Source organism: Trichogramma pretiosum, unplaced genomic scaffold, assembly GCF_000599845.2.
Source record: "Trichogramma pretiosum strain Unisexual culture from Peru unplaced genomic scaffold, Tpre_2.0 scaffold111, whole genome shotgun sequence".
In the NCBI taxonomy this organism is placed as follows: domain Eukaryota; kingdom Metazoa; phylum Arthropoda; class Insecta; order Hymenoptera; family Trichogrammatidae; genus Trichogramma; species Trichogramma pretiosum.
In genome coordinates this window covers 80813-95865 of record NW_019640789.1, presented here as the reverse complement: position 1 = coordinate 95865, position 15053 = coordinate 80813, and the positions used below count along the sequence as shown (strand labels likewise).

The window sequence follows — 15053 nt, the reverse complement described above, 5'->3', positions numbered from 1 at the left end:
TAGTACAACGTATCTTATAAGTATCGTAAGACTACGCGTTACGAGCTCTCTGCGTATAACCTATCTATGTAGCAGCAACATGCTTATCTGCCACCAAGAGTGTGTAATACTTGCAAATGAGGTTATTCTAGACCACCACGTTAATGGGCGCCAGTTTATAAGGGGGTTTTTGGGGCGTCTCAAAATAATTATAACAAATTGTTCTAGGTTGAATAATAAGTTGAAAATATAATAATTTATTGAAAATATCAAATAAGATGCCAGTTCGTTGGTTTGAATAAATAGGGCGCCACCACGTGAACGCGGCACGTGGACCGAAAATACAACGTAATAAAATAATAATAATTTAGTAATCTTATTCGGATAACTGGTTTCGTCTTTGTTTTCAGATACAATATTTCTGGTCGTCACTTTTACAATCAATTATTCGTCTAGCTTAGCGGAGAGCAATTAACACTCGCGAAAAAGTCTCGGAGGGACGCGGGGTCACGGGGGGGAAGATTCTACTACGCGGCGCGAGAGAGCTCGTATTCTTATACGTCTAGGTTATACTTAGATTAGCTTACGATAAGTCTTCTTTCTTCGTCGACAATTTCTGGTGGCCGGCTTTCTCGCAGTTGAACGTCGTCACCAGGGATGCGGCGAAGATGGAGATACACTTTCGAGATCAGATTCACTTTTTATTTCTTTCGCTTTCTTTCTTTCTTTCTTTACACGGCACGACCAGCACATGCGTTGCGTACAGGCAGACTTCGGTAGTAATAATATGGCCGACTCCTACGTGGTCGCACTCGTCGTTCTCACGTGTCGTCTGAAGCGACACGCGAGCGCTGATCGATTATTGATCGATAGGTCGATGATTCTCGTCTGCTTATTTCACGTGTCGACGCTGTAGGCGTCTCGCTGGTATGTGTTCGCTGTTCAATACTCGTCTGCTGCTGGATGTTTGTGCGATCTTGGTCTCGACCGAGGTGCAGGTGTCGAACTAACCTGTCACCTGTCAAGTTATGTTGCTGTTCAGTGGCCTCCCTGCTCATATAGTTCTTTATATTATACGTCTGGTGATAAGTGTCTCGTCGTCTTGTTCTGCTCTCGTTGCTTTTCTTCTCTCTCTTCTCCAGGTTTCGGGTGCTAAAGAGTATGTGGGAAAACATATATGTGTGATAGGGGCATAGTGTGTAGGGTTCGTCTCGTCGTAATACTTATATCTACGCGTGAGCTCAAGAGTGACTTTCATCGACTTGTAGCGCATTCGAGTATGCCGCTACAAACTCCCCCCTCCTTAAACTAACGCACCGGGGACACGCGTGCGGAGTGTTAATCGCTTGTAATTGTTACTTAATCTTACCTTGAATTGCAATAAAGTCTGAGGTCCTCGATACATAAATTCAGGAAGGGAGCCATATCAAAAAAAAATAACCCATGATTCACAATTGGAATCTATTACTATTTATTATAAAACAAAAATAAACATACTTTTCTTTTTTCTTTGATTCATATAGGTTTTTTAGCAAAAAAACACGGACTCTTTTGAGCCAATCGGCTTATCAAAACTAAATCTACTTTTTTTTTTTTCTTATAAAATTAAATCTATGTTGGCCATTTGGCTTATCAAACTAAATCTATATGTTGCCAACGGGCTTATTAAATCAAAAATCTTTGGCCATTAGGCTTAATAACAAAATAAATAAAATACTTTTCTTTGATTCATTATTAATAATTACAAAATCGATTCTTTGATTTTCTTTTTTTTTCAAAAATAAAAAATATTAGCAGTTTCTTTGCTACTTTTTCTTTTCTTAAACAAAACAAAAATACTTTTAATTCTCTTTGATTCTTTTCTTTCTTTTGATTCCTCGTTTTCAGTTCGTGTTGTGTATTTTGTGTGTAATCGTGTTTATGTGGTGTGTTGGTGTGATTCTTTCTCCTGTCTATGTTTGTTTCTCATTGTAGTTTATTGTAGTGTTCGTCATGTATATGTTTATCGGTGTGCGTAATTTTAAGGCTTGCTCTTTAATTTCGTCTGGGATAATGACTTCCATTAGAGGCATGATTTTGGTGAGTGTTTGTGTTTCGGTGGTGTTGTGTCGGCTTGTTTGTGGTGTTAATGGTGGTATGGAGGGGGTAGGAAGTAGTGCGGGTTTTCTAAGTGTTTGTATAGGGTGTTGTGTGGTCTGTGGGGATACTGGTGGCATGGAGGGAGTAGGGAGTAGGGCAGGTCGTCTGTATGTTTGTGAGGTAGTGTGTGTTGCGTCTTGGCTTGGAGTGTGTGGGACGTCTCGTGTGTTTTCGTTTAGTCTTCTTATTTCATTTCTTCTTTTCCTGATTTCTATCTCCTGGCAGATCGGACATGACTCGGTAGTCGTGCCTACGTGTCCGCATGTGACGCAGAAGTCTTCTTTTGCATCCTGTCTGCACTCGTACCAAAAAGGGCCTGTCTTGTCGCATTTCCAACAGATTGACTTTTTTTTCTTATCAGGGCAATCGCGAGCTCTGTGGCCTGGTTTAAGGCATGTCCAGCAGTCGGCAGTTCTGCCTATTGACTGTCTCTTCAGCTCGTCCTGTCCAATTCTTCGTTCGTCCGGTTTCTTTGTGTTGTTGTTGTAGTCGTCTATGGGGCATACTGCTTCGATGAGTGAGGGGAATTTTTGTGTATGTGGTGTGGGTTGGAAGAAGGGGATTGGGATTGGGGTGATTGTGTGGTCGTCGTGTTTAGTGGGTGAGGGTGATTTTTGTGTAGGTGGGGTAGGTTGGAAAAATGGGATCGGTGTTGGGGTCTTTGCTGTCGTCGTTTGGTGTTGGGAAGATGAAATCTTCGTCGCTGTACGTCTGTTTCGGTTTTGGTGCTCGAGGTATCACTTGTGGTTGGATGAAGAGAGTACGCTCTGCTTCGATGTTAGGGAATTTCTGCAATAATGCTCGTCGTTCTTCGTCTCTCTTTTTCTGCAGTATCATTCGCTCCTTTTTTCTTGGGCTATTTTCGAATGGGTGGGGTTCGAACTGCACTTTCTTTTTGATATTTTGTTTCGGTATGGTTCCGGTGAATTGTGATGGCTCTTTGAGTATTGAATAAATTTGTGTAAAGGTTATTGAGGATTCTGGTGTGGGTGGAGAGGTGTGTGTTTCAGTTGGTGTAGTGTTTTGGGTTGGTGTATTGGTGTTTAGCTCGTCTTGTGTAGGTGTTGTGGTTTGTGAGTGGATAGTGTCATTCGTCTGGTCTGGTGTTTGTGTCTCTGGGTTATCGTCTTGGTTTATGTAGTGGGGTGTATTGTTTATGTGTGTCAGTCCGAATATTGTTTCTATTTGTGTAATTGTGGCGAGGTTATGTAGCTGGGNCTGTACATGCCCCGATTGCGTGTGCCTATGAATCAGTTACATAGATTATGTAACACTTCGTCGCGAGTATGCACGAATGATTGATTTCGCGTATTTTTCCTCGTAGCCTAGGTTTCAGGCCAAGAAGAAGTTGAGCGGAGCAGACCGAGAACGCAACACCGACGCCAAGACAACAAGCCGCATTTCGAGATCCTACAAGCCTAGGCCTACAAATTGGGTCTACATATCGAGATCCTACAAGCAGAAGCACGCAGGCCGCACAAGAGCAGTAGCGGAGTCACGCGACGACTGCGCAATCTACTGCGCGGCAGACAACGCCACGCGAGGCAGATTACTGTGGCGAACTGAGTGAGTGTGTGTGTGTGTGTGTGTGGGTTGCCGGAGCAACGGCGTTGTTGGTGATTGCTTGCGTGGCGCGTCGAGAGTTTATTACAGAGATACACGTCCTGCGAGGTGGAAGAGCATTAGCTCCGATAAAGTAAATAAGTTAATAAAGTTCATTGCATATAATTATATATTTGTGTCATTATTGTTATATATATATCTACATATATATTCGTGGATTAGCACAATTACCACGAGCCGAGCAAGAGTGTGCACGTGCGGAAACAAACCAGTGAAAAGAAGTTATTCTTTTTGTTAAACAACGCAGACTAGTTCGCGGTTGTGCCATTTTGGTGTAGAGAACTCGCCGGCAAGAAAAACTTCCGCCGGAGTGCGAGTGTCGTGCGAGAAGCACAGTGTGAACGCCAAGGTCGGCCGCAAGAAAGTGAGGCTAGTTTCTGCCTCGAGATACGCGGTGCCGATCCGAACCCGAAAGCCACCTAGGCCAAAGAAAGAGATTTTGCCACGGTGATTGCAGACGACGAAGGCCACGACAGCAGAGGAGTTTGCCAAGGAGACCGTCTACGGAAGAGCCGGCGAAGAGGTTAGATTTAAGTTATTTAGGTGGTCGGCCGCTTTCCCCGTGTGCACGATCGCGTCATCGTGCTCACGCGTGCATCGAGAGTGTGTGCATGTGAGTGTCACCGCAGCGGTGGCAAGCTCAGTGTGTGTGTGTGTGTGTGTGTGTGTGTGTGGATCAAACGGCACACTGCCGTGTCGCACTGTCCGAATAACACGCAGGTGTACGGCGCGGCGTAGACGCGGTCTCGTAAAGTTAGCCACGTGGCTATAGGTCGACGAGCAGAGCACGCGTGCGTCGGCCGAGCTCGTTCGACCACGCGTACGTAGCGACGGCCATTTTGGCCAAGCAGTAGCAGAAAGTCACGAACGTAACCTATCGTCGCGTAGCAAAGGTTCGGCCCCGGAAGGCAAACAAGAACGTCACCAGCGCACCTGGTGGCCAATGTTGGAAGTTAAATAAAGTGACTAGATTTTGAAATTGAATATCGCGAGTCATAATTAATTCACCATCGTGTTGAAAATTTCCCCAGATTCCTTCTTTTCAGAGAGTAGAGTAATTTGTCAGAATTATACGGATTTTCTCGGAGTTCGCGACAAATCGAGATTTCCTCGGCTAAATCGGAAGGTGAGTCACTGGGGCCAACAGCTCGGCCCGAACTCGGCGGAAGGCCCAGAATCTCCTCGGAGAAGTCAGCGTGAGTACCAGAGGTCCCAAATAATAAAATTGTTGTCGACGGCATTTGAGCTGGGCCTTACCCGATAAGGCCAATTTGCACCGCCGCAATATAAACGTCCATTTTCTATCTATATTTTTTCTGAAGGCCTGAAGCAATTAAAAAATCTGAAAAATTCACAAAAACACTTTTTAATAATCCAAACAACCTTGGATTTTTCAGATTTTTTGATTGCTTCAGGCTTTCAGAAAAAATCATTGAAAATTTTAAAAATTCATATACGGCGTTAGAATACAATAATTTTTTTGAAAATTTTTTCACTTTTTTATTTCATTGAAAAAAGTGACCTCAAATTTTTCAGAGATTTGAACGCACCTTTTGAAGCCAAAACCCCTTCTTTTTACGAAAATAATTTTTTTTCTTGTTTTTTCGATCAAAATACATAACCTCAAATTTTTTTATTGAAAGCGATAGCTTCAAGGGCCGAAAATTGCTATTTTTAACAAAAAAGGGTTCCTAGAACCGGATGGTTCATAATAAAGTAAAAAACTAAAAAGAAACTAGAAACTAGAAAATAAAAAAAAAAAGGATTTAAATAACAAAAAATAGGTATCTAAATCAAACAAGTAAAAGTAAAAAAAAAATAAAAAATAGAAAATCAAGGAAAAGAAAGGTCAGAAAAGTCAGAAAACATCAGCACAATCAACGATGTTTCACATCTGGTGTGTTTATGCTAGACAAACTATTCTGATTACTTAACTCAATGAGATGGAACGATTTCAAGAGTAAGCACTCATTGATCATACACTAGATCTGAAACATCTATGCTTGTGATGGTATTTTCTGACTTTCCTGACTTCTTTTCCTTGATTTTCTACTTTTTAGTTTTTTTCGACTTTTACTTGTTTGATTCGTGTATTTGTTTAGTTTTTACTTGTTTTATTTAGATTTCTATTTTTTTTTATTTAAATTTATTTTTTTTGATTTTCTTGTTTCTGGTTTGTTTTTAGGTTTTTACTTTTTTATTTTGTACTTATTTCATTTATGAATTTTCATGTTTTTTTAAATTTTTTATTTACTTTGTAACGATTTTTCCAATCCGGGTAAGATGTGGTCCGTTCAATCTTTGTGAATGCTGAAAAGGAGACAGGACTGTCTCAATGATTAAGCGTATTATTTAATAGTAAGGTTTAACGATAAGGTAATTTATTTGGCGCCAGTCGCGGAGGTGACGCCTTATCAAAAGCCAAATCATTTACAATTAAATATATAGTACAAAGAGTACAATGCTTAATAATACGACTCGAGTTAGTTAGCTTCAGCTAGATGACGACTCTACTCGGAGGGTAAGGATTTAGAATTTACGGGAATTCGCGACAGGAGAGAGAGCGCAACTTGACAGGCAAATACTTAAAAACGACTTACTTTTGGCGGACTCGAGCTGTGGATGGCCAAATACAATGGGTGACCTGCACCCAAGAAAAGCGGTAGCAGGACCTTGGCAGAGAAAGACAGACCTCGGCAGCAACTCTGCAGTTAACACACACTCGCGTGTTATACGTTTTCAAGGCAGAGTGTCACAGATGGACGGTTTTACACACGTTCGGGCTATAGGGCTCCCAGAGACAGAGTTCCTCACGCTGCTCACAAACCTGCCATACAGGCCCAAGGCGCCAGAAGTGTCGTCTGCTTCTCATCATCGTCGGTGGTAGTCTCACGAGCACAGACGGTCTCGGTCACGTGACCCTCACTCTTGTGTCGTATTCTCTTTGCCCGATATACTCTCGCTCGCAGTGGCCTCGTGTACGCATCGACTTGCGAAATCATCATGTCGCGACGGACATCAGGGTAAAGGAAGGGAAAAGGGATGAGCACCTACCGGACTCTGCTCTGGCCTAGGTGTCGCGTAACACGTCTATGTGTTATAACTTTCAATAAATTTACTTATTAAACAATCTATTTGTTATTATCTTCACTCTGATAATTTTATTCAGCAAACAGCACTTGCCCTTGTAGGTACGGAATAGTTTTCTCCTCTCCGGTTGACTTTATTCAGCAGCACTCGGTTCATTGCCAAGGCACGGAATAGTCACCCGACCTCCAATAATTCTATTCAGCAGCATTAGGTGCATAAACTAAGCACGGAATAGTCACCTTGCCTGATAATTCTATTTAGCACCCAGCAGCGCTCGTTGCTGCAGGTACAGAATAATTATCTTCCTATCCGGTTAACTCTATTCAGCGGCTTTAGACTTATCGCCGATGCGCGGAATAGTCGCCTTCCCAACGATAGTTCTTTTCAGCACCTGACAGAACCTGACCCTGTGAGGACGGAATAATTATCTTCCTTACCGACAGTTGTACTTGACTTGCATCAGTAATCATCAAATAAGTGCCAGTGCACATACTGTTATAACACGCATAACCATCACATCGACTCACACAACCCTACCCTTATAACCAAGATAACTTGAAAGTGATCTAAAAGGCTAGTGGCTAGTGGGCATTGCTTAGGTCGTTAGATAAAGAGATCCAACGACGCTATAACAGTTATAATTAATTTGAATTATCGTAATGTAAGGTATACGTGCGAGTATGCCGTGGCGCGCGTCTATGAATGTATACAAACAGCCAGCGAGCCGATCGGGCCAGCAGTCGCTGGGCAGTCGCTGAGCAGTCGCTGACAGAGAAAGTCAATACAAGCCTTTCTGACGGTTAAATATTCGACAACTAAGACTCTCATTCTTTTGCCTTTTTAACCCTTACAATATCAGAAGTGGGATTCGATATCAGCAGCCTCGTGAAATGGTTCGTACAACAGAACCTCAAGATCTTACCGTAGTACAGCTGAAGGCAAAGCTGAACAAGAGAGCCTTACCAACGTCCGGGACGAAGAACGAGTTGATTAGCCGTCTACACGAAGCAGACCCTAGTGGATCCTGGTTGGAAGCCTCGGAGGACGAACAGGACGTCGGGGAAAGCGAGGAAGAGATGGAAAGAGTATCTCGCCGAGAAATGGACATACTACGTCGGGAGCGAGAACTCATGCAGAGGGAGCTTGAGCTGATGCGAAGAGAGCTGGAGCTGGCTAGACGCGGCAACGTCGAGCATCCGAACGAGGCACCCGCCGAAAGACATGTGAAGACAGATATAAAAGTGGTATCGGCTTTGATTGGCACGTTTGACGGAGAGGAGTGCTTCGAGAATTGGCAGAGACAGCTTACGCTCCTGAGGACGACGTACGGCTTGGACGATCGCACAACGAGAGTCTTGATCGGCACCAAGTTGGTTGGAAATGCGCAGAGATGGTTCCACTGTAAGTCGGAGCATCTGGAGCTTAACACAGAGGAGCTACTGGAGACTATGAAGTCGATGTTTCACCATCAGGTCAGCAAATTAACTCGCCGACGAAATTTGGAGGGAAGAAAGTGGAAACAGAGTGAGTCTTTCTCGGAATACTTTCACGATAAAAGCATCTTGGCGAACAAAGTGCCGGTTGAAATGGAGGAACTAATCGAATGCCTGATCGAGGGCATACCAGACACTCAACTGCGGAACCAGGCAAGGTTGCACAATTTCTTTTCGTCGACGGACATACTCCGGGCCTTCGAGAAGATCGTGTTGTCGAGAAGCAATTATTCTGGAAAGCAAGCAACAAGTACGAATGGTAACAATCCTCGGAAGGAACCCAACAGTCAAGAGAAGACTATACGATGCTTCAATTGTCGCCAAGAAGGCCACACCAAGGCGGAGTGCAACCAGATCAAGAGAGGGAAGCCAACCTGCTACACCTGCGGCATCGAGGGACACATTGCGCGGAACTGTCCGGAAAACAGCGAGAAGAAGAAGTCTACCGAGCGAGTAAACAACGTGGACAGCGGAGATCAGCCAGAAGACGAGGTCTTCAAAAATATTGAGTACTGTATGGAATTAAATAATAACAATGACCAGCGAGAATTTTATAACGTACGGCTTCGAACGTTAATAGACTCGGGCAGCGCGGTAAGCTTTATAAAGGAGAAACACGTTCCGATCGAATCGATGAAAGTAAACAGTCGAGCTAGCGAGGATTACCGCGGTATAAACGGAATAAATTTAATCGTATTAGGATATTTACATTGTGAGTTAACTTTCAACGAGCGAGAATTCAAAAATATATTGTTCTTAGTTGTACAGGACTATACGATGGCATCTCCGGCGGTGATCGGTCGCGATCATTTCAAAACTTTAGGAATAAGCGTGAGATATGAGACGCAATCAGATTTGGAAGTGAACACTATTATGAATATCGATTTTTCAAGTGACACAGATCCGACCGAGATGCTACGCGTTAATCCATTGATCTCTGTCAATAAACGAAACGAACTGCGTGATATTTTCCGTACCGAGTATGTGCAGCGAGAGCGACCACATGAGCCAAAGGTAAAAGCCGAGCTGTCCTTGTCGCTGCGGGATCACAAACCTTTTCATTTTTCGCCGAGGCGACTGTCTTATGTAGAAAAGGAGCAGGTGTCAAAGATCCTCGATGGGTGGATGGAGAGTGGAGTAATTAGACCGAGCAAGTCCGAGTACGCTTCTCCGATTGTCTTGATCCGAAAGAAAAACGGGGAGATACGTCTGTGCGTTGATTATCAGGTTCTAAATGGATATATTTTGCGCGATAATAATCCGTTGCCGTTGATAGAGGATCAACTAGATGCATTGGAAGGCAAGACGTATTTTTCGGTGTTAGACTTGAAAAACGGTTTCCACCACATTCGCGTCGCGGAAGATTCGATCAAGTTCACGGCTTTCGTTACGCCACATGGTGAATTCGAGTACTATAAGGGGGTTTTTTGGGCGTCTCAAAAATAATTATAATGCGGTTTGGTTATGTTAAATAATAAATGAAGAGATAATAATTTATTGAAAATATCATATAGATGCCAGTTCGTTGGTTTTGATAATTAGGGCGCCACCACGTGAACGCGGCACGTGGACCGAAAATACAACGTAATAAAATAATAATAATTTAGTAATCTTATTCGGATAACTGGTTTCGTCTTTGTTTTCATATACAATACTTCTTGTCGTCACTTTTACAATCAATTATTCGTCTAGCTTAGCGGAGAGCAATTAACACTCGCGAAAAAGTCTCGGAGGGACGCGGGGTCACGGGGGGGAAGATTCTACTACGCGGCGCGAGAGAGCTCGTATTCTTATACGTCTAGGTTATACTTAGATTAGCTTACGATAAGTCTTCTTTCTTCGTCGACAATTTCTGGTGGCCGGCTTTCTCGAAGTTGAACGTCGTCACCAGGGATACGGCGAAGATGGAGACACACTTTTCAAGATCTGTTCACTTTTACTTTCTTTGCTTTATCTTTTGATCGAACACGACACGATTCGCACATGCGTTGCGTACAGGCAGACTGGCGGTAGTAATATATGGCCGACTCCTACGTGGTCGCACTCGTCGTTCTCACGTGTCGTCTGAAGCGACACGCGAGCGCTGATCGATTATTGATCGATAGGTCGATGATTCTCGTCTGCTTATTTCACGTGTCGACGCTGTAGGCGTCTCGCTGGTATGTGTTCGCTGTTCAATACTCGTCTGCTGCTGGATGTTTGTGCGATCTTGGTCTCGACCGAGGTGCAGGTGTCAAACTAACCTGTCACCTGTCAAGTTATGTTGCTGTTCAGTGGCCTCCCTGCTCATATAGTTCTTTATATTATACGTCTGGTGATAAGTGTCTCGTCGTCTTGTTCTGCTCTCGTTGCTTTTCTTCTCTCTCTTCTCCAGGTTTCGGGTGCTAAAGAGTATGTGGGAAAACATATATGTGTGATAGGGGCATAGTGTGTAGGGTTCGTCTCGTCGTAATACTTATATCTACGCGTGAGCTCAAGAGTGACTTTCATCGACTTGTAGCGCATTCGAGTATGCCGCTACAGTACCTTAAAATGTCTTTCGGTATAAAAACTTGTCCAAACGTATTTCAAACGTGGATCAACGATGTTTTGGGTAAATTTATTCGGCGCGGAGACGTCGTCGCGTACATGGATGATTTTATGATTGCGACTGCAACGATAGATCATCATATCGCCGTTTTGAAGGAAGTTTTTGAGGTGCTCGTGGAGAACTGTATCGAGTTGAGATTAGATAAATGTAAATTCTTAGAGACGGAAGTCGAGTACTTGGGATGCAGGGTCTCGAAAAAGGGAATAAGCCCAAATACGCGAGGTGTGGACGCGGTGAGGGATTATCCGATACCGTCGGATTCGCGGTCAGTGCAGAGATTTCTCGGCATGTGCTCCTATTTCCGGAAGTTCATCGAGGGTTTCTCGACGATCGCCAAACCACTTTGTGATCTGGTGCGAAAGGATGCGCCTTTTTTGTGGGATGAACAAAAAATGACCGCGTTTGAAACTCTAAAGAGTAAGCTTTTGGAAGCTCCGATTTTAAGTCTGTATAATCCACATCATGATACCGAATTGCACTGTGATGCCAGCTCGGTGAGCTTTGGGTCCGTCTTGATGCAGAGAAAGTCAGATAAGAAATTCCATTCCGTTATGTATTTTTCTAAACGCTTGACTGATACAGAGAGTCGATATCATAGCTTCGAGCTTGAAACCCTTTCGATCATATATGCACTAAGACGGTTCCGAGTCTACCTGTTTGGCATAAAATTCAAAATTGTTACCGACTGTAATTCATTAAAGTTAACTTTGGCGAAAAAAGACATTAATCCGCGAATCTCTTGGTGGGCGCTTGAATTACAAAATTACGACTACGAGATCGAACATCGCGCGGGCTCTCGCATGCAGCATGTCGACGCGTTGAGTCGAGCCGTCGGGGTCTTCGTAGTTGACGAAAATCCTTTCGAAACCAACCTAATTATAAGCCAGAGTCGAGACCCGATTATGAGGAAAATAAGAGAAGACCTCGAAAAGAACGAACACAAATTGTTTGAATCGCGTAATGGCATTGTATATCGAAAAGATAAAGGTAGATTATTATTTTATGTTCCAGAGGGCATGGTGACTCATGTGCTCCGCAAGCATCATGACGATCTCTGTCACCTGTCGGTCGATAAGACCTATACGTCTATATTGTCGGCCTATTGGTTCCCAAATTTAAAAAATCGAGTCAAATCGTATATTCAAGACTGTTTGAAATGTATTGCGTTTAGCCCGACCACGGGCAAGGCAGAAGGGTTTTTGCATATTGTCCCTAAAGGAAACGTCCCTTTCGAGACCGTACACATTGATCATATTGGTCCAATCGACAAAAAACACGCGATTAAGCAGCACTTGCTTGTGGTCATACACGCATTCACCAAATTCACGAGACTCTTCCCGACCAAAACGACTGCAAGTAGAGAGGCCATAAATCATCTGCGTCAGTATTTTTCCAGTTATAGCCGGCCAAAATGCATAATTTCTGACAGAGGCAGCTGTTTTACGTCGGACGAGTTTCGGGAATTTCTTGAGGGAAACGATATCCGTCACATTAAGATCGCTACCGGATCACCAAAGGCTAATGGCCAAGTAGAGCGCGTAAATAGAGTACTTGGACCCGCTCTGGCAAAAACAAAAAGCGACGATACAAAAAATTATTGGTATAAAATCGTTGACGACATTGAATACGCTTTAAATAATACGATATGTAAATCTACGGGTAATACCCCGGCCAAATTGTTATTCGGCGTAGATCAACGTACAAAAAGTACAGATGCCGTAAAGGATTATGTCGAATCTCTGAATGACGAAAGCGAGCGCAATCTAGACAAGATACGCGCTGCAGCAGCTGAGAAAATTGAAAAAGCTCAACTTTACAACAAAGTGCATTACGATAAAAATAGAGAAGAGTCGACAAAATACGAATTAGACGACTATGTTATGGTGAGAAACTTCGAGAGGGCGCCAGGCGTAGCTAAAAAGCTCATACCGCGTTTTAAAGGGCCGTACAAGGTTATTAAAGCTTTGCGCAACGATAGATATGTACTAGGCGACATCGAGAACTTCCAGCTGAGCCAACGTCCTTATCGGGGCGTATGGGAAGCTGCAAACATGAGACCCTGGCGCCCGAACGAAGTCTCTCATCGAGAACCAAATGTAATCGAGCAATAAAACTTGTAAATAATAAATCGTAGTTCGAGACGCACTACAGTCAGGTCTGGCCGAATTGTAAGGTATACGTGCGAGTATGCCGTGGCGCGCGTCTATGAATGTATACAAACAGCCAGCGAGCCGATCGGGCCAGCAGTCGCTGAGCAGTCGCTGAGCAGTCGCTGACAGAGAAAGTCAATAAAAGCCTTTCTGACGGTTAAATATTCGACAACTAAGACTCTCATTCTTTTGCCTTTTTAACCCTTACAGTAAGTGAATTTTTTTGCAATTTGCAATTGAAAGTATAGTTTATACTTTCTTATTGTCATCCTCTACTGAAAGTAGTTCAGTGGTTCATGAAAAGTTGGCTTTGCTGATTTGAAGAACTATTATATTTACAAGTAAACTATTATTTTGATCATTACGTAGTTAAAATATTAACTTTTTAATTAAATAGATAATTTTTTTTAATTTTGTGGTCAGTTACCATTAAACAATAATGGAAAATATTGATGCTAATTACGTTTTTTACGACAAAGAAGTTTCGTCAGAGAACGATGACGAGTATGATTATGAAGATAACGAGAGCTTTTATGATAAGACGACGAAGCGTATCGGGAGATTCTAAAATATCAGACGCCATAATACCGAAAATGTACGATTCCATCAAAGGGAAATTGATCGTTCGAATTCAAAATGAAGTGAGAAAAGGTATGCAATTTATTTTTGTACGAAAACCAATGACGAATAAATTACTTTCTCTCATATAGTTTCTGGAAATTGATAATAATTTTCATTTATTTTTAATTTCAATTTTTCATCGACTTTTTTTTGTGTTTCTAGATTATTGATGTTTCATTTCTTTAACGATCGATGGATATACAAATCGTTCAGTTGTTTTCTGCATGTCATTGACGTTGCATTATGTTATGGATGATTTCGAGCAAAAAAAAGCTTTAATAAAACGTTCTCTTAGTACTCTATGAAATCATTCTCGCAACCTTTCAGAAAACTTTGAAGCAACTTCCATGGAATATTTCTGGAAAGCATCCTGAAATTTTGTCGAAAGTTTCCGTAAAGCTTCCTTTAAGCTTTCATTGATGCTTCGAGAATGATTTTATGGAAGCATCCAGGGAAGGATTAGGAAAGTTTCCCGAACGTTTTGTTGAAAACCTTGAAAAAACTATTCTATGAATTCTTTCTTGACACCTTTTGGGAAACTTTCAAAAAGATTCCATGAAAACTTTTCGTGTAAGCTTCCCGAAAGCTAAAAAAAACTGTCTGGAATCTTTCATGGGAAGTTTTCTTGAAAGATTTCATGAGAAGCTTTCATACTAAAAACTGGAATGTGATGTATTCACCTAATCGGTAACACAGTCACCGCCTACACAATGCCGAGCACGGACGATGAACAGCAGTCGTGCACGAACTGCGAAGCAGCATCACCTCGCCACTGTGACTCAATAAAGCCACTTATATGATCACAGTCATAGTGTATTAGGGTGTCCCTTACTTCCAAACTCTTTTAAACCTCGCTCCCAACCCTTAGATAAATTTGTTTTACTAAAAAACTGAAAAAACCATCGTCAGATCTTCGAAAAACAAATTTTAAAGCTTTCCAAAATGATAAAAATGACTTTTTCTTAAAATAATTGATATAAATATAGTGGTGATAGTACGGAAGCCCTGAGAAGTATCGCAAAGTAGGCTTGAAAAAAAGTTCAAAAACCCCATATTATATGTATTTTTTGTCGAGGAATCCGATAGTGACCTTGAATTTGACCTTAAACATAACCTCGAAGCTACAGTGACTGAAAAATCCATTTTTCAAATGAGAACCCTAATTTTTTATTGCAGATTTGAACAGAGCAAAAAATTTTACGTTCGAACATGTACTGTTCCCTTTTTTTTCAAGGTCGTTTTTTGAAGTACAGCACTCAACATAAAAAAAACCGCTGCCAATTTATTGGCAAAGTGACTTCCTCATAAAAAATTATATTAAAGAAACGATGTGGTTATTGAAGAAAAAATTCTTATTTCAAATTTTAA

The 15053-nt window shown here is 42.2% G+C and overlaps 3 protein-coding genes across 3 annotated transcripts in view; 1 reads left to right on the top strand and 2 right to left on the bottom strand.

The window, feature by feature from the left end:
- The window catches only part of LOC106658448 (gamma-aminobutyric acid type B receptor subunit 2-like), a 33972-nt gene extending 33243 nt beyond the window's left edge, over nt 1–729 (bottom strand). Inside the window, exon 1 of the mRNA XM_023459720.1 lies at nt 567–729. The gene's annotated coding sequence lies outside the window, so the exon portion shown is untranslated. The remainder of the gene's footprint in view (nt 1–566) is intronic.
- Nucleotides 730–2712: 1983 nt separating this feature from the next.
- On the bottom strand, nt 2713–6743 carry LOC111694125 (ribosome production factor 1-like). Its single transcript, XM_023460948.1, has 2 exons — nt 6569–6743; nt 2713–3056 (listed from the first exon to the last, which is right to left on the bottom strand). Exons 1-2 carry the CDS (start codon nt 6741–6743, stop codon nt 2713–2715), a joined length of 519 nt encoding a protein of 172 aa, XP_023316716.1.
- A 978-nt stretch (nt 6744–7721) lies between these two features.
- Nucleotides 7722–9770, top strand: LOC106649699. The gene has a single exon (XM_014367304.1). It carries the CDS (start codon nt 7722–7724, stop codon nt 9768–9770), a length of 2049 nt encoding a protein of 682 aa, XP_014222790.1.
- Nucleotides 9771–15053: the final 5283 nt, after the last annotated feature.

Coding starts and splice junctions, on each gene's coding strand:
- LOC111694125 (XM_023460948.1), bottom strand. CDS start 6,743: ATGATTTCGCAAGTCGATGCGTACACGAGGCCACTGCGAGCGAGAGTA. Junction 3,057..6,568: donor GCCTTGGGCCTGTATGGCAG/GTTTGTGAGCAG, acceptor CAATACTCAAAG/AGCCATCACAATTCACCGGA.
- LOC106649699 (XM_014367304.1), top strand. CDS start 7,722: ATGGTTCGTACAACAGAACCTCAAGATCTTACCGTAGTACAGCTGAAG.